We start from the raw sequence: 23,946 nt of genomic DNA, 5'->3' as shown, positions 1-23,946 counted from the left end.
ACGCTTTTTTGGTATCTTGAATACTAGAGCTTTTCCCTGGGGGACTCGCTTGTTGTACTTGGTCCTCTGCAAGCGGCTGTTTTGTCACCTGAAAACGGGAGTGAATCGCCAAACGCAGACGCCTGGCCAGTTCCCGGCAGAGCCAGAGATCGGACTGCACCTGAGCCAGCCGCCCCTGAACTAAGCAGGAAAAGCCCCTCCCGGGGGGCCTCCTCAAGCGGCTGAAGTCCCGCTCTCCTCCCCCCTCCCGGCGCTTGCTGGGTTGCCGGCAGAGGGGGCTGAAGCGCAGGGCTTTTCCTTCCCCACTGCGCCGCGCCGCGCGTGAGCTGCGGGCTTGGCACGTCCCCCCTCCCCGGGGTGAGATTTCCCCCAGTGACGCTGGGATGCCGGAGGAGGCGGCCGGGCTCGCTCCTCGCTCAGTCCGGGACGGCCCGTTACAGTGAGAGCTGGCTGGAGCCCGGGCGCCCCCGCCCCCGCCTGCTGGGCACTGGGACGCGGCTGGAGGAGCCAGGAGGGGGAGCAGAGGCGAGCTGCGCAGCGCTGAAGCGAGGAGGTGAAATCCCCCCAGCCCCGGGCTGTCACCGGGCGCAGCGAGCTCCCGGCAGCGCCTCCACTTCCAGCCCCGGTCGCCTCTGCAAGGGGGCAGCCGCCGCGGGGACCAGGGCGGCTGAACCACAAAGGGCTCTTTGTACGGCGCCCGCCTCCCGCCTCCCTCGCAGGCGAAGCAGAACCGGAGGGAGCCCCGCGGGCAGCATGGTCCGCACCCGGGCGGCCAGGGGGGCACCAGCGCAGCGGCGGGGCGCGGTGAGCTCCCTGCTCACCCTGCTGGCGGCGTCCTCACTCCTGCCCCTCTGTGCAGCAGGTAAGAGGTTCTGGGACACCCTCGCCGGGCGCGGGGGGGGGGGTACTTCATCAGTGGGTGCTCCCCCCCGCCTGTTGGGCATGGTCCTTATTCGCTGGCTGCCCGCCTTGCACACCCAGGCGGAGGGAGGATGCTACTTTGGCGGGGGGAGAGATGTTTTTGGTTCAAGACTAGCTCTGCAAAGCCTCCCCGCCTTCCTTCCGAGCCGGGGCTGGCGGAGCCCATTTGTTTGTTGTTGTCTTTGGGGGCCAAATAGAATCCTGATGTTACATTGGGGGGGGGGGGGGGTGACTGCTGAGAAAAAGCTTTTGAGGCTTCCCCTTCCCGCGATCCATCACCGTCTCTTCTTCCTCACCCCCAGCTGCTCCTGCAGCTGAGCCGATTAATGCGTTTCAGCAGTCGGTGCCCCGCATGGAGTTGGTTTGTTTTTTTGATGAGGGGAGCAGCAAAGAATAGGACGGGGGACGTTTGTTGCAGTCAGAGGCCCTGATGGGGAGCTCAGGGTGGGGTTTCCCCCCCCTCCGAGGGGCTATAATAATGTGTTGTTGTTTGGGCTGTTGAGTGTTGCCAGAGTCTCGGTGGGGGTGGGGATTAAGGTTGAGTGCAGTGGTTGGAGGGTGGGGAGAGCAGCGGTGCTTGGAGTTGATGGAGGCTTAATTGAGTGTGTGTGTGTGTGTGTGTTGGAGGGTCCCATTTCCTGTGTGTACCTGGCTGAGCCGCAGAGAGCCGAGGGGGCAGCCCTGGGGATCAGGAAACGTCCGGACTCGGTTCACCAAGCACTGCGATTGTTTGGAGAGCTGAATAAACTGGCCCTATTAACATCTGATCTCGCGTCGTGGCGGACTGGCCGCGGCTGCTGAAACGTTGCCAGTTTGTTCGGCATCTCCCTGGTCAGACAACGCCAGGATTTATAGAGAGCTCTGGGAGCGTGTGGGGCGGGAGAGCTGCTCTGGTGTAAGCGCTACAGTGTCCGTAAAAGAAGCTCCATCCATGAACGGTGTGTTTCATGGCCAGCTATGCTGTGTGGCCCTCCCCTTGAAGCAAGCAGGGAGAGGTTTAACTTTTCCTTGCCCCTAGATTGTGGAGTGGGACGGGGCGATGGGAGCTGCTGGCTTCAGTCCGACGCTCTTTGATCTCTCTCAAAACCATTCTCGGGACCTCCCCCCCGCAGCTGATCAACTTTGCTCCCCAAACCCCTTCCCTGGGGCGTTTTGCCTAGTGATCCCGGGGAGGAGATGACACTGAGTCGTCATTTGCATTTCAGGTTCATAACCGGTCCGTCCTGGATCAGCTTTGCGGCGGGATAGTTTGGCCGATAACTAGTGAATCTTCATTTCTTTGTAAGAGGCGTCAACTTAATTGCCCTGACGTACATAAGGAGCCCGACGATATCTGTACGGAATAACAGTGATGCTGCAGATTGGAGGGGATTTGTTAATCAGTTGCATGTTTGAAAGGGTTTTTCTTCCCTTTGTTGGGTTCGTAATCCATTTACCTCTCCCCAGGAGGTGACAGATGCCTATATTTCCTGTTAGTCAGCTCTGGGCTCCTCGGTCGTGCCATTTGCTGCATTAGCATGGAGGGAGGGGGCACTAGAAAAGTGGAGGGTTTGGGGGGAGGCGGTGAGGTAGGAGGGGAGCATGTTACACCTCAGGGACGTGGGGTTAGTTCCCGTTGCGCGTCTTTCCTTGAGGCTTTTATTGCTCCCTTTGAACGGCCTGGGGCAGCGCTAACAAATTGCAGCGCCCTGCACTGCTGCCCTGGCTTTCCTGCAGGGAGCTTCAGCCACAGTCTGGCTGTACATCGGGGCAGGAATTTCACAAGCGCAAGCCCCTAGCGGTGCGGGGTGTTAGCCGGTGGCAGATGTTCAGTAGGTGCCTTTAAAAGCTTCCTGGAGTCTTGGCTGTGGAGATGGCGATCCTTCCGTGCTGTCGTTTCAACTTGAATGCCAGATTCCATCCGCCTTCCCCCACCATTTTCTTCCAATCTCTCAAAACAGCTGGATCTGTTTTTAGGGACCAACATGAAGGACGTGCGCAGGATTTCCAGATACTTTTACTCTAACCTTCTCTGTAAGGCAGGACGCTTCCCTCCCCTTTCAACAAAGAGTCTCTCTAGGCAAAGTCTTAAACTGCTTTACATGCTTTATTTGATTTTGGTGAGATGTTTTCTGTACTCTTATAAAACTCTTGATGGCTTTGGCAGTGAAATCACAGTTGAATGGCATAGTAACTAAGCAAAATACTCCAAACATTTGGCTGCCTGTTACCTAAATCTGCATATTCTTTGATTATCTAGCATTCCCAGCTCACTCCTTCTCTTCATGTGCTGGCAGAAGAACCCTCCCCTCCCCTTCCCTTGCGAATGTCTTTGATGGGTCACCCCTTAAGTATTATTCTCAGGGTGTAGTCACACAACGTTTGCTAGTGTCACAGCTCTGCATAATTGACTGCAAAAACAAAGACATGCCAAACAGTTTTCTACATCTCCCGTGAACAGCAGTTGTCTCTACTGGGAGTTAGTAGTGGAATGTCTTTTTTTGGGGGACAAAAGCACTGAGTGTAAGACAAAATATTCTAAGGAAACCATGTACAGTGATATAAACTGCATGCAAAATCTTAATTTTGTTGTTGTTCTGAGATTGTATTGACAATACTAGTTTTATTTCTCCAGTTGCCTTTGTAGGCAATATGACTTGGTTGTGGTGGTATGGTCTTAAAAATAGAATAAAAAAATGCAATTAAAAATGTTGGGAATTTTCCCCCTCTATTTATTTTTTCTATAGATTAATCTGAAAATATTAGTATGTATGTGGTTAGAACTCGTATTATACAAAATTTGTATCCACATCCCATTAGCAAAAATGATCTGCGGATATCGGCATCTGCGGATGCGGATACCCGCGAATATCCGCAGATTTGCAGAGCTCTAAAAATAGTTCTATATTTAATGTTAGGTGCAAGACCTGCACATTTTAATGACCCTATAGCAACCATTTATGTGCCTTAGAAAGGATGTAGGCCATTGGTGCAAGATTTTTTTTTCTGCTAACTAAATGTCTACTTGCAGAGAAATCAAAATTGAAATGTTATGATTTTACAAATACTGCACTTTATAAAATTACAGATGCTACTAATGAAGAGAACACATTTCTTTGGGTACAGTATTATTAAAGTTATTATAGTGCAGATTATATCTAAATGCCTTTAAATATATTACTAGATGTAGTAAAAACCTTGAATTTCTGAAGTTTCACTGGATTTAGCTACCGACCCCCTTCTGTCCCCCTTGACTTTAATAAATGGGATTTAGCCAGAGACTTCCCATTAAATCCAATGCAGATTATTTGGCTAATTCCCATGCAGCTCTGCAAGTGGAGGAATATTAATACAGTTAATAATACATTTCACTAAATACAATTATTTTCTATGGCAAGTTTTTTTCCACATACAAGACACAAATCTTTTTTGTTATAATTACAATGCCAGTTGTATAGCAATTCAGTTTGTCTTTGAGTCCAAAGGTAAATGGAGTTTCTACTGATACTTTTCCCCCCTGGAGTGTCTTGATTTTGTTAATAGCAATTCCATCACAAATGCTTTTCTCCATAATCTCTCTCTTCTGCTGTAAATAGCACAGAAATGCGACTTTGTGGGGAGAAAAAGGCAGATTGACAGGCTGGGTAAATTTAATCCTATTTAGTGAGCTTTCAGTTGTTTTCAGGAAAGCTGATCTCTTTAAATTCATTGCGCTTTTGGGCAAGGTGTTAATCTTACTGAGTATTGTCATTTGTATGGAAATGTACTTGTTCATTAATTGCGAAACTAACAGCCTTAGTGCACATATACTGGTTGGTATGAAATTAGAAAGGAAACGATCTTGTTGCAATATGCATTGAGATGCCATTGATAACTATATGAGTTCTAAATAAAGATTTGTTAGTGTCTTTTTCAGACTGTATCTTCACAGAACCTCTATTATCAAGTGAAATGTTGTATTCAGTTAAGATGATAGGTAGATGCATTTAGTATCTGTACATGTTGGAAACAATTTATCAGTCAGTAGTCAAGTTCTAGTTTTTCCAGAGTCCCCTTTTCATTGTCTGTCTGCTCAGCAGTCATGTCAAAGAAAGCAAACCACCTTTGTTATACATCAGCTTAATATGTTTATAGAAGCATAGTGTGGTGTTTCTCTTAACAGGGAAGAAATGCTGCATATGGTATTTCATTTAGTTTGTAATATTCTTGTAACTGGGCTTCCTGTGTGAACGATGGCTTGCTATTTAGGCTTGTTTATTCTCTCTGGAGCTGTTGCTTTGTAAAGGAAGTTGTCATTCGGCTCAGCATGTCTGGAAAGTAGTCAAGCACTCAAGTCTTCTAATCCAGTGACTACAAAGTAGTTAAAGCTTCAAAGAAAAGGAAGGACAGGATTTAGCTACACTGAAAGAAGATGCATTGTTTGTTAATCCTATTTTTTATTGTTACTAATACTGCAGGCTCCTGCAGCACAGTCATTTGGGACAAATAACAATTTAACTTAAATGATTCTTTCCTCTGTGAATAGTTTGAAGTCAGATGTCCCTTACCAATTTACTTCTGTGCAAGCCTTTTGAGCTGTTCGCTCAATATTAGTTCTGTTGTAGAAAGCATTCTAGAAAATAGTTCTCTTCAATGATGTTTCCGTTTCAAAATGAAATCTAAACAGTTTGGACAGATACAATTAGCTTATTGTTCATTAGCTTCACAAAAGTAAATAAGATCATACCTATCAATTTTTTTTGTTTGTAATAACTTGCCAATTTGGAAATTATGAATCCAAGGAGGAGGGAACAACTTTAACTTTTGTGTTGTGAGTACAAACTGTGTTTTTTGTTTTTTTTTTACCCAGTTTATTTAGAACTGTTACAAGTGGCCAAGAGAGAACAATGTAAGTAATTCTTGCAAACTTTAAAAAGTCAATTAAAGGCCCAAATTAGTAATTGACAGATTGAACCACTGAATGCTCTGAATAATTTAGCCTAGTATCCTCTCTCTGACATCACAGAAAGGTGCAGGAAACTCTGTAGTGGACAGTTACAGAATAACTGCCCACAGAGAGATTCTTTCCTATACCAGGTGAGTTTCTGTCTCTTCTAAAAGGTTTTATTCTGTCTAATATAACTGTGGAGGTTCTCATCCATATAAATGTCTACTACCACATATAAATGAATACCACTAAATTTTTAGGTATGATATGTTGTGGAAGTGAGTTCCACAAGTCAATTATAGATTGTGTAAAAAATATTTCGTCTTATTTTTAAATCTATTGCCTTATCAATTGAAATTAGTGCCCCCTTGTTCTTGTTTTAGGAAAGGCTGAACAGGTGCAACTGGTTTACTTTCTCTACACCATTCACTATATTTGTCTCCTCTCTAAACTAAGTTGTTTCAATCTTTTTCATATTCTGTGTGGAAATCCTTCCTTTTCACTAATCATTCTGGCCAATGGTGTTTAGACTCCTTTCTCTTTCATATCTTTTTTGAGATGGGTCACCCCTAGACCTATAGATAATATTCCATATGAGAGTGAACCATTGATTTATATAATGGTATTATAATATTTTCATTATTTTCTATCCCATTCTTTATGCATACCAGTGTTTTGTTGCCTTTGTTTTTAATTGAGTGATCTACAGCACGGTTCAGCTCTTTTTCCTAGTGGTTACAGTTAATGTAGAACCCAGCAGCAATTGATTCCAATTGACTCATACTGGGTATTCTAGTTCTAGAAGGGAAGGCAGTGCATATATCTATTAGAGAGAGATTACACCATTCCTGCCTGTAAAGGACATTAATTTACCCCTTGTCTTAATCTATATTAAATGCAGACTGCAAAAAGTAAAGTAATATTCTGAATCCTTTTAGGCATTATATTATTCTCTTTCCCTGCTATGGTCATATTTTGCATTGCATGTGATGTGAGGTTTAACCAGGAAAGATACTAACAACTTCAACAGGACTGTATTTTTACAGTGGAAACCTCTGTACCAAGCTGCTGCTGCACCCTCTGTAACTCTCACTCAGCCTCCTCAACTCCTCCCCCGTTTCCTGTCCTTTCAGACTCCCAACAGCCTGGGCTCCCAGTTCTAATAATTACAAGCATATCTAAACGCCACAATAGGTGACTACTTCAGTATTACCAAGGTCATACTGCATTGCCAAGGAGTTGCTTCTGCATTATTTTGGTTTGCTAGGGGATCCTAATTTTTTGAGTGGATATGCTTTCTATGCCTTAATATCCTTGGACTAGATCCACAAAGCATTTAGATGTATGTTACTTTAGGTGCCTTAGTTCAATAGTTAGATGCTCAGATTCTGCCTAACCCGGTAGGTGCCAAAATTCCCATGATGCCTGAGTTTCCGCCAATGGGCATGCATACAGCCGCTTAAATCCTGACGCCCAATGCTTATTTTATGCCTGAGCCTCAGTGGGAGTCACAGACCACATCTACTGGATCAAGCCCTGCATAAAGCACCGCCAGAGGAGGTGGTGTCACACATTCCCCAAAGTCATTAGAATACTTCCTAAAATTCAGGAGACCTGGGTTAAAATCCCCATTCTCCCTGATTTGGTGAAGTACTTGAATCCAGGTCTTCCACTTCTTAGCTGACTGGCCTATAGAGTATTTTGCAGCAGAGCTCTCTTATTGAAGCAGGTCCACTTTGTACAAAATACTGAAATATTCTGGAGGTGGGAGGGAATAAAGACAGCATCTATATTCCAGTATTTAGGGAACTCTCCTAGGAAATGGGAGAGTCAGGTTCAAGTCCTTGCCCCAATGAATGTTCAAGTATTTTAAACAAAGTGGAAAAGTTTCAACAGGAGATTCCACTAGAGTGGCGGCAGGGCAGCTGACCAAGTCCTTTGGGCTGGCATGTTCCTAGATTTGGTATTGCCCAATCAGCAATTCAGGTTGTATTCTCTGAAACCAGCTTTTGAAAGATACTACCAGTTGTAATCAATTATACAGACACTCAGCAGACAGTCAGCCAATGCAAGTACTGATGACAAACAAGGTCTTAAGGACCTAAAAAAGAGCTCTGTGTAAGCTTCTCTCTCTCACCAACATGGTTTTGTGAGTTTTTTTGCCTTCCTCTGCTATATGGAATGCGACTTGCCAGCTGGGATCATCTGGGCTCCGGGGCGGCTCCAGGCCCCAGCCCGCCAAGCGCGTGCTTGGGGCGGCATGCTGCGGGGGGGGGGCTCTCTGCTGGTCCTCGGGAGGGCGGCAGGCGGCTCCGGTGGACCTCCCACAGGCATGCCTGAGGAGGGTCCGCTGGTCCCACGGCTTTGGTGGAGCATCCGCAGGCATGCTTGCGGGAGGTCCACCAGAGCCGTGGGACTGGCAACTGGCAGAGTGCCCCCATGCTTGGGGCAGCAAAATGGCTAGAGCCGCCCCTGTCTGGGCATATCTCATCTAATCAGTTCACTGCCTTTGCACAAGCTTTGGGCATTGGTGATATTGGGCCTCTCCAGTTCTCTGCCTGTAGCACACAGTTAAGTCCCTTGAGGACTGAAATGCTTTAGTCTAACTAAAGTCTTTGAGGCTTAATACAAAGTATTTGGATGAAATTTCATGTCCTGCGATATACCAGAAGTCAGACTAGATGACTTAGTGGTCTTAATATTAATTGGTGGTCTCTCCTATTGGAAAAAACTCACTGAGAAACCTGGGGAGACCTGTAAACCCTACTGAACTTAGATTTCTGGCTTCCAATTGCTCTGACTGTTAAAAGCTTCTCCTAATATCTATAGCCTAAACATTTTCTCCCATAACTTTAGGTCACTGCTCCTAGTCCAGTTTAAAATTGTTTTAGGCAGTTCATTAGCAGCTCATCTGGTAAGTATTATTTCAGGATGAAGTGGCTTCTTTAAGTGATTTTTCCTTACTTTTGCCAGCCTAATGCCTTAACATTATTTTTCTATACTTCTGTGTATTTAACTAGAATGACTTTCCTTTGTTGTATAAAGAAAAGATAAATTCAGTCATGGTTCTGCTACAAGTTAGCTTTCATACTCAATTAATTCAAACTAACTTTTCAACACAACATACGTAACTGTCCAACTGAATCATAAACTGAACTATAAGGATAATATTTTATTTTAACATTTTAAAGATCATATAATATCACATTTTTGTTTAGAGTGATTGGAATACCATGTAACTTAGAGTGAAAGAGATTAAATTTTTTTAAATGCAATTTCCCAAGAAAAACAGTTAAAAGTGAAATTGCATAGAGATAGCAATATTGTTTGTACTAGCCAAATACATATCTTCTCTTCTTAAATTTTATTTTAAAGAAAAATAAATTTCTATCACAACATAAACTACAACCTAGGACATTTAAATAAGGTTACTATATGGGGAAAATCTCAGAAAATTATTTTGCTGACTCACCTGACAGCCAGACCAGGTAGGTTTCATCAGCACTAGTTCAGGTGTAGAAAAGGGCTTGAGTGTTTCAGAGGATTAGGGAGCAAGGGACAGAGAAAGAGAGATCCAGAAGAGAAAACTTTGGAACAACTGAACTCCGGAAAAAGCTTAGGCTAAGGTTAACATTTTCTTGTTTAAGTTAATGAGAAATGTGAGGAAAGGGGCAAATGTAGACCAAGACCTTTGTATTATGTATATACTTGGTAGCAAAATAGGAACAGCACCTGTTTACATATATCTGCATCTGTAAGATGTTATTGAATTAATAATTCAACATATGCACACACCAGAGCTATGCATATCCACACATTAAAATTATCAACCATAAAGAAATATGCAAACAAAAGAGAGACGGTGCAAACCCTCATTTTCTTCTACAACACTCTCTCAGCTCTGAAAATGCTTCAGTAATACAATAACATGTCTACAAAATGTATAAAGCAACATTCATCCAAATCAGAATATCAAATAATTCTACTGTCTGAAATAAGACAATATAATACTGCACATCAGGACTTGGGTCAAATATCTAGAATTTCTTGATCTATACTGTTTAGTATATGAAATAGGGAGTTTGACTTTATTTGATAAGAAATTTTAAGAATTGATGATGGTAATGCACGTAGAAATACTATTTCCTTATTACGTCTGTTAGGCTAGTTTTTCCATGATCAATACAAATTCTGCCATACTGCATTTTTAAACTAGATACTTCCTTCCTCTTCCAGCAATCAACACTTGCACATCTGGCTGCCACCAGTAAATTGTTTCATTAATTTGTTTTTCTAAAATATATACTTTCTCATTTGGGACATGCAAATGTAATATTGGTGGCTCAAGAGGGAGGTCACGACCTGTAATCTCTTCAAGCTCTATAACTATTTGTTTCTAAAATTTTACTATCTTTGGGCATTCCCACCAAATATGTAGAGAATTTCCTGCATCTCCCCCAACACATATTAGATTTTCTCTCCTCTAAATTTAGTCTAGTTGTCATGAGATCCCAGTAGTACATAATTTTAAAATAATTTACCCTATGGTAGTACTTTGTCCATGAAAGGGTTGTGCCAATTAGAAATTCCATTTTTATCTTCTGATATGGCCCTATCAGTAGTATTTTCAGTACTTTAATAAATGTGCATTTTCTAACTAAGAGCCAGAGAATTCCATAAAATACATTTCTAGAATTTCTCCTCTAGAATTTCTTTTTTAAAAATGTTTTAAATTTCCCAACATTATTCTTCCATTTCAGCTGTAAGGTAATTTTGATTCATTAGAGAGGTTTAGAAAGATCACAGCTTCTCTTGTCTGTATCCCCATATCTTAAATATCTTCTTCCAGTGGACTGTCATCAAAGAAATTTTTTTTTTAAACCAAATGAATGGTGGATTTAGTATCTATAGTCCGTTAATTGTTTATATTGAAGGGTCACTTATTTATACTCAAGAAACTTTGCTTTAGGCTATGTCTACACTACAATCTTAAGTCGACCTATGCTGGGTGCACGTGGCTGAGAGGTGAAAGCATTATTAATTAGTGTGGTGGCTGATGTCCTCACTACCCTACTTCTGTTGGTGGTCCTTACCAGGAGCACTTCCATCAACTGAAGAGGGGCAGCGTGGGGGACTTACAGCCAACCTGGGAACTGTGACCATGGGGAGAGTCAGCGGCAAACAGCTGGGAGCTGCAGGGAGTGCTGCTGTTTCTGGTGGACTGGAGAGAGGTTGGTAGCATGCTGCAGAGAGGATGGCCCATACCAAGCAGATAGCTTGTGAATCCTAGGTGGCAAAGAGCCCTGCAAGCAGCTTGGCGCTAAGGCTGCCCTGAAAAGTGCCCCCACTACGGGTGGGGTGAAGAAGCTTCATTGCTACCGCCCCAGCACTGTGGCCCTGCGGGAAATCCACCAAGCTGCTGATCCAGAAGCTGCCCTTCCAGCACCTAGTGTGGGAGATCGCCCAGGACTTCAAGACTGGTCTGCACTTCCAGAGCTCTGCTGTCATGGCCCTGCAGGAGGCGAGCAAGGCCTATCTCATGGGGCTCTTCGAGGACACCAACCCGTGCACCATCCATGCCAAGAGAGTCACCATCATGCCCAAGGACATCCAGCTGGCGCTCCGCATCTGTGGGGGAAGAGCCTAGAGTACGCCCCTTGGAGTCCGCTGGCTCACAAAACAAGCTTCTCCTTGTGGAGCTAAAACAGTGGCCCCTCCCTGCAGCTCCCAGCTCTTTGTCGTTGCCTCTCCAGGTGGAGCTAACACGTGGGAGCTGTAGGGAGAAGTTGCTGAGGGTACGGGAGGGGGCATGCCTGGGATGTGTGACTCAAGCTGTTGGGGGAGATGAACCTTTAAATTGTTCCCTCCGCTTTTAGTAGGTCAGTTATCTTTGGCAGAAGCTCCCAGCCCCACCACTCTGCTGCAGGGTAGAAGCCCAGAGCTCCCCCATTCTCCCAGTCTGGTAAGTGGGGGAGGGGCGGAGCTCCGAGAGCTGCACTTTAATATTAAAGATCCGCGTGCAGCTTGCGAGCCATAGTTTGAACACCCATGTTTTAGTATGTCAGCATAGCAGGGTAGTTACATCAGCAGGAGAAGCATTTCAGTGTGTACACCTTCACTGTTTTGTCAGTGAAACCTGATTTTGTCAACAAAACTATGTAATATAGACAAGGCCTTAGATGCTCTACAAGTAGGTTACAAGTAGTAATCTCTTATCTGTGCGGTTCTAATTTATAACCTGTCTCAGTAACAAAACTTGAATTGTGACTTTCAAATAAATTGTAAAATAAAATTACATATTCTCCTTTATCTTATACTTAAAACAACCGAAGAGAGAGATAATATTTTTGTGTGTGTCTTATGTTTTCTAATTGCTTGGGCTTGATTTTGTTACAGATCTTTTCAGGATATTCTCACAGTTGATTGCCACTCTAGGATTCAAATGTCTGGAAACCTTATGCTCCTGAGCTTCGTCCGTAATGTCCACAGAGGACATCATTGGCCCCACAAGTGTCCTGTCTTGAGGCTAACATCTAGGTAATTGTTGGTTAAAGACAAATGTCCCAAAGCGCTTCTTCTGTTACCAGAATGAGGAAGGTAATGAACCTCAAAAGCCCCCTTGGATTGTAAACTCCAGCAAATGCTGCTTAGCTGAGTTTTAGGACCTTCATCCTAAGCCTTGTATTACAGTAGGTAAAAATGAATGATCATTTTTAAACTGAATGTGTCAGGTAGGAGAGTCTTCTGCCATAATTATTGTTATGACATAAAAATGGTATATGGACTAGAGATAAAAAGCTAGAGGAAGTTTATACCTTCCTACTAAAACATTAATTTTGTATTTTAAATATAATTAAGCAGTTGGAATATATATATTAAGGTAAATCTGAATTCAAAGTATCAAGGAAAAGGGCGTCTATCCATAATTAACCCATAAGTATTAGGACAGTGTGTTGAAAGAAGTGATGTAGACCATACATGCATTGTTTTGAAGGGATATTTTTTAAAATAAAGCTGAAGAAACAAAAAGAATCTTTTGACAAGCCAAAAACATACTAACCTTGTGGGGAATACCTTTACTGGGGAACAGGAAATAAAGACATCACCTAGAGTACCCTGGGAACCCTGATAGCTGAAGTTGCTGCTATTTGAGACCTTGAAAATTTAAGATATTCTGTGGTTATTATGGTGGCTGATGGCAAATTCTTTTCTCTTTGACCAAAATCCCTTGGATAGGGATAGATGATCTGGCTTGGATAAAATTACAAGCTTGAAAAGGATCTGAACCAAACCTATTTGAGGCTAACTTTGCTGTTTTAATTTTTTTTAATAACTGCACTTCCTAGTTCTGGCTGGAAGCAATTTAATGCTGTAAGGGTGAATAATCTTGAGGTATTTCCAGGCAGACCAGAAGCAGTACTAGATGTCTTGGAAAAACTGTGTCTGTTCTTGCTAGATTTATAATCCAGTTTTGCAGACTCAGTTGGTTTGGACATTAATGTGTGAATTTTTGGATACTTATCCAACCTGTAGAACCTTCGGAGGCTCCTATCTCATTTGTCTTATCTTGTTTTTGTCAGCATAGTGCATGTGGAAGACTTAGTGAATCTCTTTAAATCCTAATACTTTAAGTATATCAAACTAGCTAGAGTTTCATGATTTATTTTTAAAAAATTTACGGCATATAGATTAGACATTTTTACAAAACCTTCCAACATATTGAAGATATAAAGAAATGAGTTGATCATAATATTACTAAAACATTATAACTGATGCCCATAGGGGCATCAGACAGATTCTGGGAATCATTCACAAAGTTAGGAATGGGGTGCTGATGAATGAACAATTTTATGGAATGGAGAATCTGTAGTAATTGCTGTTGCAGGCAGTGTGCCTGGATTTCTAAAAATGTTAGCTGAAAAATGTCTTATGAATGTTCTATCTATTCTAGATAATTTCTGATCATGTCATTTTTTTTTGAAGAAAACCTGCACATCACATTGAAGTGATATGGCAAATCTACCTCAATAGTAGGCAATGGATTTGGCATACAGAAATGATTTTGAATGTGGTCTTACTCATAAAGGAACGGACTCCCCTGGCCCTTCTGTAGAGGGAGGGAGTGAAAGTTCCAGGACTGATTCTTTCCTATATCATTGTGCCCTATCCAAGGGCAAGGAACAATTCTGAGGACTTCGGAGAGCTCAGGGACTACACTCTCTGTGCATTCCTGGAGATCCAGATTACTCTGGAGAAGTACCGTCTATTGAAATGAATGGGGCAGTTCATACCTCAGAGCTATGATTTTAGGCCCTCTGCAATCTCAGTAAAGCGTCTTTGAATCTGTTACACTTGCTTAACAATCTGAGGTGGTGGTGGTGGTGGTTTTTTTTTTTTTTTTTTTGTAACCATAACAGCTAAAGACTTGAAAAGAAAAAAAAAGTGGGGGAGGGTTGAGACCCTGGAGAAGAATTGAGGTCTGTCTGCACCCCTTGCCTGACTAGTCATTTGTGCACTACTCTCACTGTTGAGAGATGCCACCCACACTTTAGGCAACATGGATATACAGACTTTGCAGGCTGACTGCTCCGACTATGTGCCAGAGAGTTATGGGAGGGATTGTTCCTCCTTAGGACCAATCTCTCCCTCAGCTCCCTTTGAGATGACTTGGCTCCACACCATCCCTCAGTGCAAGCCAGGAACCAAGTGTTAACGTCTGGCCCCAAGACCATAAATCCTACAGTAGAAACTCTGATTATTCTATGCTCCTGTGAGTTCTGCTTAAACTAATTGCTTTTCTGTAATGAAGTACAGTATATCAATCATAGCTTTTAACCAGAGAAGGAAATTAATTGTTTTGCAAGGCAGAGGTAAGACAGAACAACTAAATAGTAAAGGTTTTGCACTTTTTTTTTTCTGGGCTCAGATTAGGTTTACTGAGAATTTTTTCAAAACTTGGTCTCTTAATTTTACTATTTACTTTATTTTTTTAAAAGTAATGCATGTTTACAACATTTTAGGGGATTAACCACAATCCTTAGTGGTTTATGTTTTCTTGTTCCTCTCTACTGTGGGATAAAGTGCTTAGAAATCCTTGACTGTGTGGCTAAATATGTGACATGACCATTTAGTTAATTAGCATTACTGCACAATTCAGAACATGCAACTTCATCATCATAGCAAACTTGAGTCCATAGACTAATTTAAATAAATGTTCAAGCTTAGAACTAAAACCAGTTAATACTATAAAAATATGCATTTCATAAATATTTGCCGTGTATCATGAATTCTCTCCTTCCCTGTCCATCTCCTTTAACCTCCATCTTTGTACGTCCTGCTCCTTCATTCTAACTTCTCCCTTCTCTTTACATATTTTCTATTTCCATCCTGTTAGGTATGTTTTCTCTGCCCACGCTCAATTTCATTCTGCCCTTTTCTCTCAGTTTCCTACAACTCTAGATTCTTAATTTGCCACAGTCAACGGGCATAGCACTGTCAGTATTGCATCTCCACCAGTGTGGGCCCTACCCTAAGGATTAGAAGAGATTGGAGTTTGTGTCCAAATCTTGATCTACCTGCAACTTGTTGTGGTGGCTCTTGTGATGGGTAGGCACCTCAAGTCACTGAACAACTGTCAGATGGTTACATTTGAAACAGTGATGGAGAGATGAATTCCTCTATTTTATTTTGAGAGTTACAATGCTACAGTAAAAGTAAAGGGGTTGACTTTTAACCATTTGAGAGAAGTCAACATTCTTTTTTTCTGTAAATTAATACCGTTGGTTATGAAAAAGTGAAAATTGTGAACGCCTTTCTCTTTGTAGTACATATAATGTATGCATTCTATATGAGTTTCTTCATACTTTTCTCCCAGTGACTTTTATCTTTGAACTAGCAAGCCCACTGTCTGTGGTAATTCTGAGTCAGTTAGGTCAGATTTGGGCTTTTCTGTGCAGGGACTGCCAAGTTATACTGAAATGTGTGGCGATTTTGTGATTTGGGTGAAAGTTCAAAATAGACTAAAAATTGAGACTACCAAATGTCTCTCTTTAATTTAAAAACATAATTTGAACTGGAACCATAGGTCCCAGGGGTAAAAGACCAGTGCTTTCATTTTTACTACGTAGTCATCGTTCCTCCCTGCACAGGGTATTTTTTTTTCACTGTGCAAGGGCTATGGTTTACATTGCCTTTTTAACAAAAATGAGTTCAGTTGATTTAATGTTCTGTTTTGTGATGAAGTATCCTGCCTAGGTCATAGTTTAGCTGTTCACAAGATATTTATGAAGTGGTAAAATTTCTCTACTCTGTGGTGAATTTAGTCTCTGGAGTAGGGCAAAAAGTTGGCTGTTTAGCAAATAAAATAAATACACTTTCAGATTATATGTTAAAACTATTGCATTTAATTTTAATCTTTTAGAACCACTTAAATCAGTTAAATTTCTGGAAACTGCTCGGAACTATTGTAAGCTGATCTTTGCAATAGGAAAGGCTGAAACCATTCAGTTAGATGAGCAGTGCACAAGGCTGTCCCAGGGAGCAAAGTTTCTGATTTACAGAACAATTTAAATTCATACCTTTATGCTGTATATAAACTCCGAAACTTATTTGAAAATAAGGGCCCGTTCTTGAACTCCTTTCTCTGACAAAGCTCCCATTGACTGACTGACATGAGTTTTGCCTTATAATGGACCTGAAATGTTGACTTACAGTTAGCATTTCTGATAGACTGCTAGTGGTGGTAGGGTTTTTTTGTGTTTTTGGGTGTTGGTGATGAGGTGACATTTGTGATACCAGCAGTATGTTTCTTTCATCTTTGTCTAGTGACTGTTATTTTGTATTATGGTAGTACCGAAGGCCTAGTTAGAAACAAGGGTCTTATTGTGCTAGGCATTGTATCCACTCGTAATGAAAAGATGGTCTCCTCCCCAGAGAGTTTGTTGTGTGTAAATAGTCAGAGGTTTTTTGACTTGCCAGCAAAAGTATAGAAAATTAATCTTGGTTTGAATTCCAATTGTATCCATGAACCAGCAGTGGTTTCTCTAAATATTATTCACATCTATGAGTGGCCTGTAGAAACTTTTTGAAACTTTCCTCTCCCTTTTTGTATATTGGCAAACTTTATCAGACCGCTATTCTATGATATATTGAATTTTGAGTAGTGTTTGTTGTAATATATCATGTGGGGGAACTTGCACGGCATTTCACCTGTGTCATTAATTAGCTGGGCATTAATAAGCAGAAGTGATTTTTCATTGGTTTCTCTGAGAGAGGCTGTAAGATAGCTGAGTTCCAGTTCAGGTGGAAAAAACTATTTTCTTGTAGTTCCTGTTTCTGTCTGACTTCTGTAGTGCAGTTCCTCCAGTTACTGGTAAATGGATCAATTTTATTTTATATTTTGGCTCATTTAATTATAGCTTAGACTTAAGAGGGGAAATTTTCTTTCTTTCCTGAGACTAAGTTCTGTTTTTGCAATAGGGATGGGAGATTATTCAATTTCCAGCTTCAATGAGCCAGCAAAGTGGTGAGAATGGCCCTGAAGCTAAACCTTGCTTGTAGATTCACGAGATCTGACCCTGGGGAGGAAAGTGCATTTGTTTGAACGTGGACCTTTTTCAAACTTTGGGACACAGAAATCATTTCTGACAGAAATTTGTCCCTGACAACCCTCTCCCCCCCATTGAACTGAACTTGAAAGACATGACTCCATAAATATGTTTTGAATTCATATTTTGCCTGTAAACTACTTATCACCTGTAGTTAACATCTGATACATCTGGTCCTGTATTATTAGTGCTGCAAATAATGTACCTTTGCCCAGGGTTGGATTAAGGTTATGAGGGGCTAATGGGAGGGATGGGCCTAAGTATGAATTACATATTGCAAAAAAAAAATTATGATGTCATCAAACATTTTTCTACATACATATTATCTAAAATTAACAGGTTTATTCTATTCTCATTACACTCAATTCTTCAAACACATTTTCCCCCTAGCTTTAGCTGTGACAAAGTCATGAATGATGTCATCGTAATTCAAAGACTGTTTCATTCTCAGTGCTCATCAGGGACAAAGCACTGAGAGCCTCTTGAGTCATGGATCAGAGGACATTTTTGACCCTTGTTAGAGCAGAAGGAACGTTCTCCACTACAGTTAGTGATCATTAATGACACAAACAGCCGTAATGCAGTTACAGCATTTGGGAAACGTTCTATCACATTGGATTCAGTGATAACTCGGTGCATCCAAATAGATTTGCTTTCATCATCTTTTCTCTCTATATCTGAGAGTGATGTGAATTCAACAAACTGAAGAAATTCTTTAGTAAAATCTTCTGGGAGATCACCTGGGTACTTCTGACACAGACTTTGACACCTTCACCGACTTTGGAACTTGAAATGTTAGGTGAAAAAATTGTCAGCACACTAACTTTTTTTTTCAATTTTTTCATAAGCCTCTATCTTGTGTTCTAATGAACTCTTCAGTTTGTCGATGATTGTGATGAAGGTATAAACTCTGAAAGTCTCCTTGTCACTGAGTGAGTGGGCAGTTGCATCGTAGCATGTCTTCTGTCTTTTGCTGCATTTGATTGCATCAACTGAAGAAATTGTGCAATTCTTGGAGAAATACAAACTGCTTCAACACAACAATCCAGGGCAGACTGGCCAACAAAGGTTCAATGAGTGAGCAGCACATGGTATGTAATCAACCAAAGCATTGCACTCTTTTTTCTTTGCCTGCGTCCTGGAATGTTTGCCGCTCCTATTATTTGCATTGTCATAGCTTTGGCCATGACAAAGGCTGATGTCAATCCCATTTTCGGTGAGAAAATTAAGTAGGTATGAGGCAAGTTTCTCCCCTCTGTGGATGGTGATGTTTATGAAGGTCATGAAATGCTCAACTGGTCCTCTGGGTAGCACATTATGCACAGTGACAGTCAGCTGATCTGTATGTGACACCCACTGTTGAGGCGATGGACACTGAAAAATATCCCACATCTTTGATCTCATCTACAATGGCTGATAGCATCTTCTTTGCCAGCAGTGCAGTGAATTCATCACATAGATATGATGTGTGGCCTTTTCCACGATTTGCTTGTTCATGGATGTGGTGAGCTAAGAAAGGGTCAAATTTAACTATTAGCTCTAGAATGCCAAGGTAATTGCCATTGGGTTTCGATCTAACAGTCTCATATGAACCACGGAATGGCAGACTGTGCTCAGCAAGAAAAACTGTGGTTTCAACTATGCGTCTGAGGATGTTCTTCCAATAAGCATGCGCGTCCAAAAACTGGTTTTCCAGTTGGATATCAATTCTGCCACTAACTTTCTTTTGGGCATGGTAGTTGCTAATGGACAACATATGCTGCTCACTCATTGCATGGTTGGTAATGTATGCAGTATTCTTCCAATCACTGAAGCCTTCACTGAACATTCTGCACTTTTTGGTATCAGAAAACAGGCAGCAATAAAAACAGTATACTTTCTTTTCGAAAGGTGAATAGATGAGCCATTCTCACTTGCCAAACTGTTTGTTAGGCTTCACATATTCAAACATTGATTTGGTCAGATAACGATTCTGATTGGTGTACTCTTGCTTTGTCAATAAAAGTCAGCATCTAGATTCTGCTATTTCTGTGGGCTTTTCTCAGTCCAATATACAATGAGATCTTGAGAAGTCATGTCCCAATCGTCTGGATTGTTGGAGAAGGATATTTTTGTATTACACCGCTACACGATATAACATGACCTAATATAACATGAGTTCGTGTACAATCGGTAAAGCTCTGACACGCTGCTCTGAGCAGCGTGTTAAGGGTGCCGGGCCAGGCCAGGGCCAAGGGGTTCCATAAGGGGCAGAGGGTCTCAGGGTTGCTTTCCACCCCTCCCCCCCCAGGGTCTAGGGGGCAGAATTAAACCTTCAAGTCCTGTGTGGTAGCACTGTAATGTAGCTATTTGGTACAGCAACACACTGTAGTAAATCCACACCCTTGAGAGCTGGTAGCTAGGTTGATGGAAGAATTCTCCTGACAACCTAGCAATGTGTATACCAGAGCTGAGATTTGGTTTAAATATGGCCTGGTCTACACTACGCAGTTAGGTCAGCGTGAGGTAGTTTAGGTTGACGTAATTATGTCAGCGTACATATGGCAGCCTTGTCCTGCCGATGTAAGTGCCGTACTACATGGATATAATAACTCCACCTCTGCAAGAGGCCTAGTGCTTGTGTTGGTGTAGTTTGGGCGACTCAGTGCATTATGTACATCGACTTCTTGGTTGTCTTGTCAATTTCACGGCTCCATGCTGGAGTTGTGACATTGACGAGAAAGTTGGGGAGCTAGGTTGTCCCTGGCTCCTCACTCCCAGCCGGGTTTTGCCTTCCCAGCTTACCCACTCAGAGAGGTGAGAAGCCAGGAACGCTGTCTTTGTTGCTCCTGAGCAGGAGGCGAGAGCCAGGGGAAGCAGCTGAGTTCCCGGCAGGGAGTTGCACGGAGCTGAGTGTCCTGGTTTTCAGCCCCTCACACTGGTGAGGACGCGCACCACTGACAGAAAGAGGGTAATGTGAACATCAACCATCGCAGCAATTACTGCAGTGGCTGTAAGCCGACCTAACATAGGTCAACGTATGTCTGTAGTGTAGACATGCCTGTGCACCTCAAAGGTGCAATTTTTTTCAAACTGTGAGTGACCTAGGTTGACCTAAGTTTTAGGTATAGACCAGGCCTAAGTTTCCACAGCTATTATACTGGAACAATACTACTTAGCTACATAGCCTGAGGCACAGAGAGGCTAAGTGAGTAGACCAAGACCACAGAGAGGTTTTGTCAGGGCCATCATTAGAACTTAGAATTTCTGGCTCCCAGTCCTGTGTTTAGGTCACATCTTGTGGTGACCTAAGAACTGCTTTTAATGAGTCTTTTATTTTGAAATATATTTGTAAATCTTAAGAACGCAGTGCTGCATCTGTTGAAGAGAATAGTGAAACTTCAATAGACTTAAGCTGGGGGATCATCATCAGGCCTCTGTTCTGAAATATAATGATCAAATGTCTTAAACAAGTTCACGAAGTGATTTTTTTCTTAAACTGTTTTCAGTAAAACAATATATTTTTATTTGATTTTTGCCATTACAGAAGTGAAAAGATTGGCTTTGTCAAACTGAATTAACCAGGCTCAATTTCTGCATGGAGAATGAATATGCTTTTGTGTCAGACATGTCCCAAAAAAGGAGTATACTATGACCCTGTGGATTGCCATGGATTGTTACAATAAATAATAATGGTAATAAGGAAAAAAAGCCAAAAGAAAAAATTTGATTGGAGATTGGCAACTGTATAGCTGTTATAGAAACCATTGCATGCATTTGATAAGTAGAAAAAAGGTTAATAAGACTAATAAAACTGTAAATGACCCCCAGAGACTTTAATACTGTTAATGACTTAGGCAGAGGATAATGTTGGAAGGTCATGAATCTTCTAGTCTCCTTTGACAAATTTTGGAAATAACCTTACACTTAAATATAGCAAGGGAAATGTAGGGCCTATTTAAGCATTATTTAATATAAGGTAGGCTCTTATGTGCATGCATAGGCTCATAATATATTAACGGAAGAACCTGTAAGAGTTACAAAAAGAGAGGTAGAACCAACCAAAATGCTAAAATAAAAATCCTGAAGAAGAAGTTCCTGTTGTTTTAACTTAAAGGGAAGAAGAAAAAAAATAACTGGTGCAGATAATGCTGACTTTATTTCATGAATTTTTGATCACGGGAAGTGAGAAATTTAAAAAATCTTGATGCATTTAAACCTTGTAGTGCTACACTTCTTAATGAGGGTTAATAGATTCCAAGGCCAGAAGGGATCATTGTGATAATCTAGTTTGATCTCCTGCATGACACGGAGCAGATAATGTCCCCAAAATAATTCATAGAGCATACTTTTAGTAAACATTGAATCTTGATTTAAAAATGGCCAGTAGTGGAGACTTTATCACATCCCATGGTAAATTGTTCCAATGGTGAATTATCCTTACTGTTAAAATTTACTCCTTATTTCCAGTCTGAATTAGTCTAGTTTCAGCTTCCCGTTGTTCGACTGTTATACCTTTCTCTGCTAGATTGAAGAGGTCATTATCAAATATTTGTTACCCATGTAGCTTGAAATCAAGGGTTTGGCTACACTACACTAAAACTGCAGCACTGAATCTGAGTGCCAGGTCAGCTGACTCGGGCTGGCGGGGATTGGGCTGCAGGGCTAAAAATGCAGAGTAGGCATTCAGGCTTGGGCTGGAGTCCAGGCTGTGAGACACTTTCCCCTCATTGTGAGGTCTCAGAGCCTGGACTCCAGCCTGAGCCTGGATGTCTATACTGCAATTTTATAGTGTTGCAATCCAAGCCTGAATCTCCTGACCCTGGCCAGCAGCACTTGTGCTGTGGGTCATTGCCGTGTAAACATACCCCAAGTCACCATTTAACTTTTTCTTTGTTAAGTTAAATGGATGAACTCAAGAAGCTCAATTGCTATAAGGCAAGGGTTCTCAAACTTCATTGCACTGTGACCCCCTTTTGACTACAAAAATTACTACACAACCCCAGGAGGGAGGAGGAACTGAAGCCTGAGCCTGTCTGAGCCACCTCGCCCTGTGGGTGGGCAAAGCCAAAGCCCGAGTCCCACCACCCTGGGCAGGGGGTCCAGAGCTGAAGCCCAAGGTCTTCAGCCCCAGGCAGGGCGCCTGTAACCTGAGCCCCACCATCCAGGGCTGAAGCTTTTGGGCTTCGGCCCCAGGCAGTGGAGCTCGGGCTTCAGCCCTGAGCCACAGCAAGTGTAAGCCAGCCCTGGTGACCTCTTTAAAGCGGGGTCCCTACCCACAGTTTGAGAACTGCTGCTATAGTTTTCTAATCCTTTAATCATTTTTGTGGCTCTTCTCTAAACCTTCTCCAATTTATTAACATCCTCCTTGAATTGTGGGCACCAGAACTTCACATAGTGCTTCAGCAGTGGTCTCAGAGGTAAGATAATCTATCTGCTCCTATTTGAGATTCCCCTGTTAATGAATCCTAGGATCACATTAGCCCTTTTGGCCACAGCGTCGCACTGGGAGCTTATGTTCAGTTGACTATTCACTCCTGCACGGAAATCTTTTTCAGAGTCACTGGTTTCTCAGGATAGAGTCCCCCATCCTGTGTGGATGGCCTATATTTTTTGCTCCTAGATCTATTTGTTTATATTTATATGTATTAAAATGCATATTGTTTTGCTTATACCTATCTTACCAACCAATCCGGATCGCTCTGTATTAGTAACCTGTGTTTTTCATTATTTACCCCAAGTCTTGTGTCACTGCAAACTTTATTAGCAATGGTTTTATGTTTTCTTCTAGATCATTGATAAAAATATTATGTAGCTTAGGGCCAAAAACTGATCCCTGCAAGACCCACTAGAAACATACCTGTTTGATGGTAATTCCCCATTTACAATTACATTTTGAGAGCTATCTGTTAACCAGCTTTTAATTCATTTAATGTGTGCCATGTTTATTTTATAGAGACAAGGTGGATGTGGTAATAATCTTTTATTGGACCAACTTCTGTTAGTGAGAGAGACAAGATTTCGAGCATACCCCCAGACCTGAAGAAGAGCTCTGGGTATGTCTTCGCTACCAATGTTAAAGTGCTGCCATGGCAGTGCTTTAACATGGCTGTGTAGTTGCGGCGCCAGCGCTCTCCCAGCTCTGTAAAAACACCACCCCCACACTGGGAGTAGCCACCAGCGCTAGAAGCATGGCTCACAGCGCTGGTGCACTGTCTACACTGCCACTTGACAGTGCTGAAACTTGCATCGCTCAGGGGGGTGGTTTTGCACATCCTTGGGCGAGAAAGTTTCAGCGCTGTAAAGTGGTGGTGTGGACAAGGCCTAGGAAACATACTCAGAGTGTCTCACCTAAATATAGGGTAGAAGAGATTGTTTAGCATAAGTAGTTAACACATTTCAAGGGACTATTCAAGGTGAAGTGGCCCATTAACACCCCTCCAGTCACAGGGAGGAAAAGAAGGGGTGGGGAGAAGCAGCTGGGGAGACTCTTAAGTGAGTTACAGATTGTTGTAATAAGACATAAATCCAGTG

At 42.2% G+C, this 23,946-nt stretch overlaps 1 protein-coding gene and 1 pseudogene across 1 annotated transcript in view; both read left to right on the top strand.

Annotated features, from left to right (window-relative positions):
- Nucleotides 1-381: 381 nt before the first annotated feature.
- Nucleotides 382-23,946, top strand: part of ROR2 (receptor tyrosine kinase like orphan receptor 2) — a 224,794-nt gene continuing 201,229 nt past the window's right edge. The window contains exon 1 of the mRNA XM_030567110.1: nucleotides 382-862. Coding sequence (XP_030422970.1) covers nucleotides 754-862 — 109 coding nt within the window. The 5' untranslated portion in view covers nucleotides 382-753. The remainder of the gene's footprint in view (nucleotides 863-23,946) is intronic.
- On the top strand, nucleotides 11,004-11,474 carry LOC115653621 (annotated as a pseudogene).

Source organism: Gopherus evgoodei, chromosome 6 (genome assembly GCF_007399415.2).
Source record: "Gopherus evgoodei ecotype Sinaloan lineage chromosome 6, rGopEvg1_v1.p, whole genome shotgun sequence".
NCBI classification, from domain to species: domain Eukaryota; kingdom Metazoa; phylum Chordata; order Testudines; family Testudinidae; genus Gopherus; species Gopherus evgoodei.
Note: the sequence above shows the minus strand (reverse complement) of the source record. Positions and strands in the feature narration are given on the sequence as shown.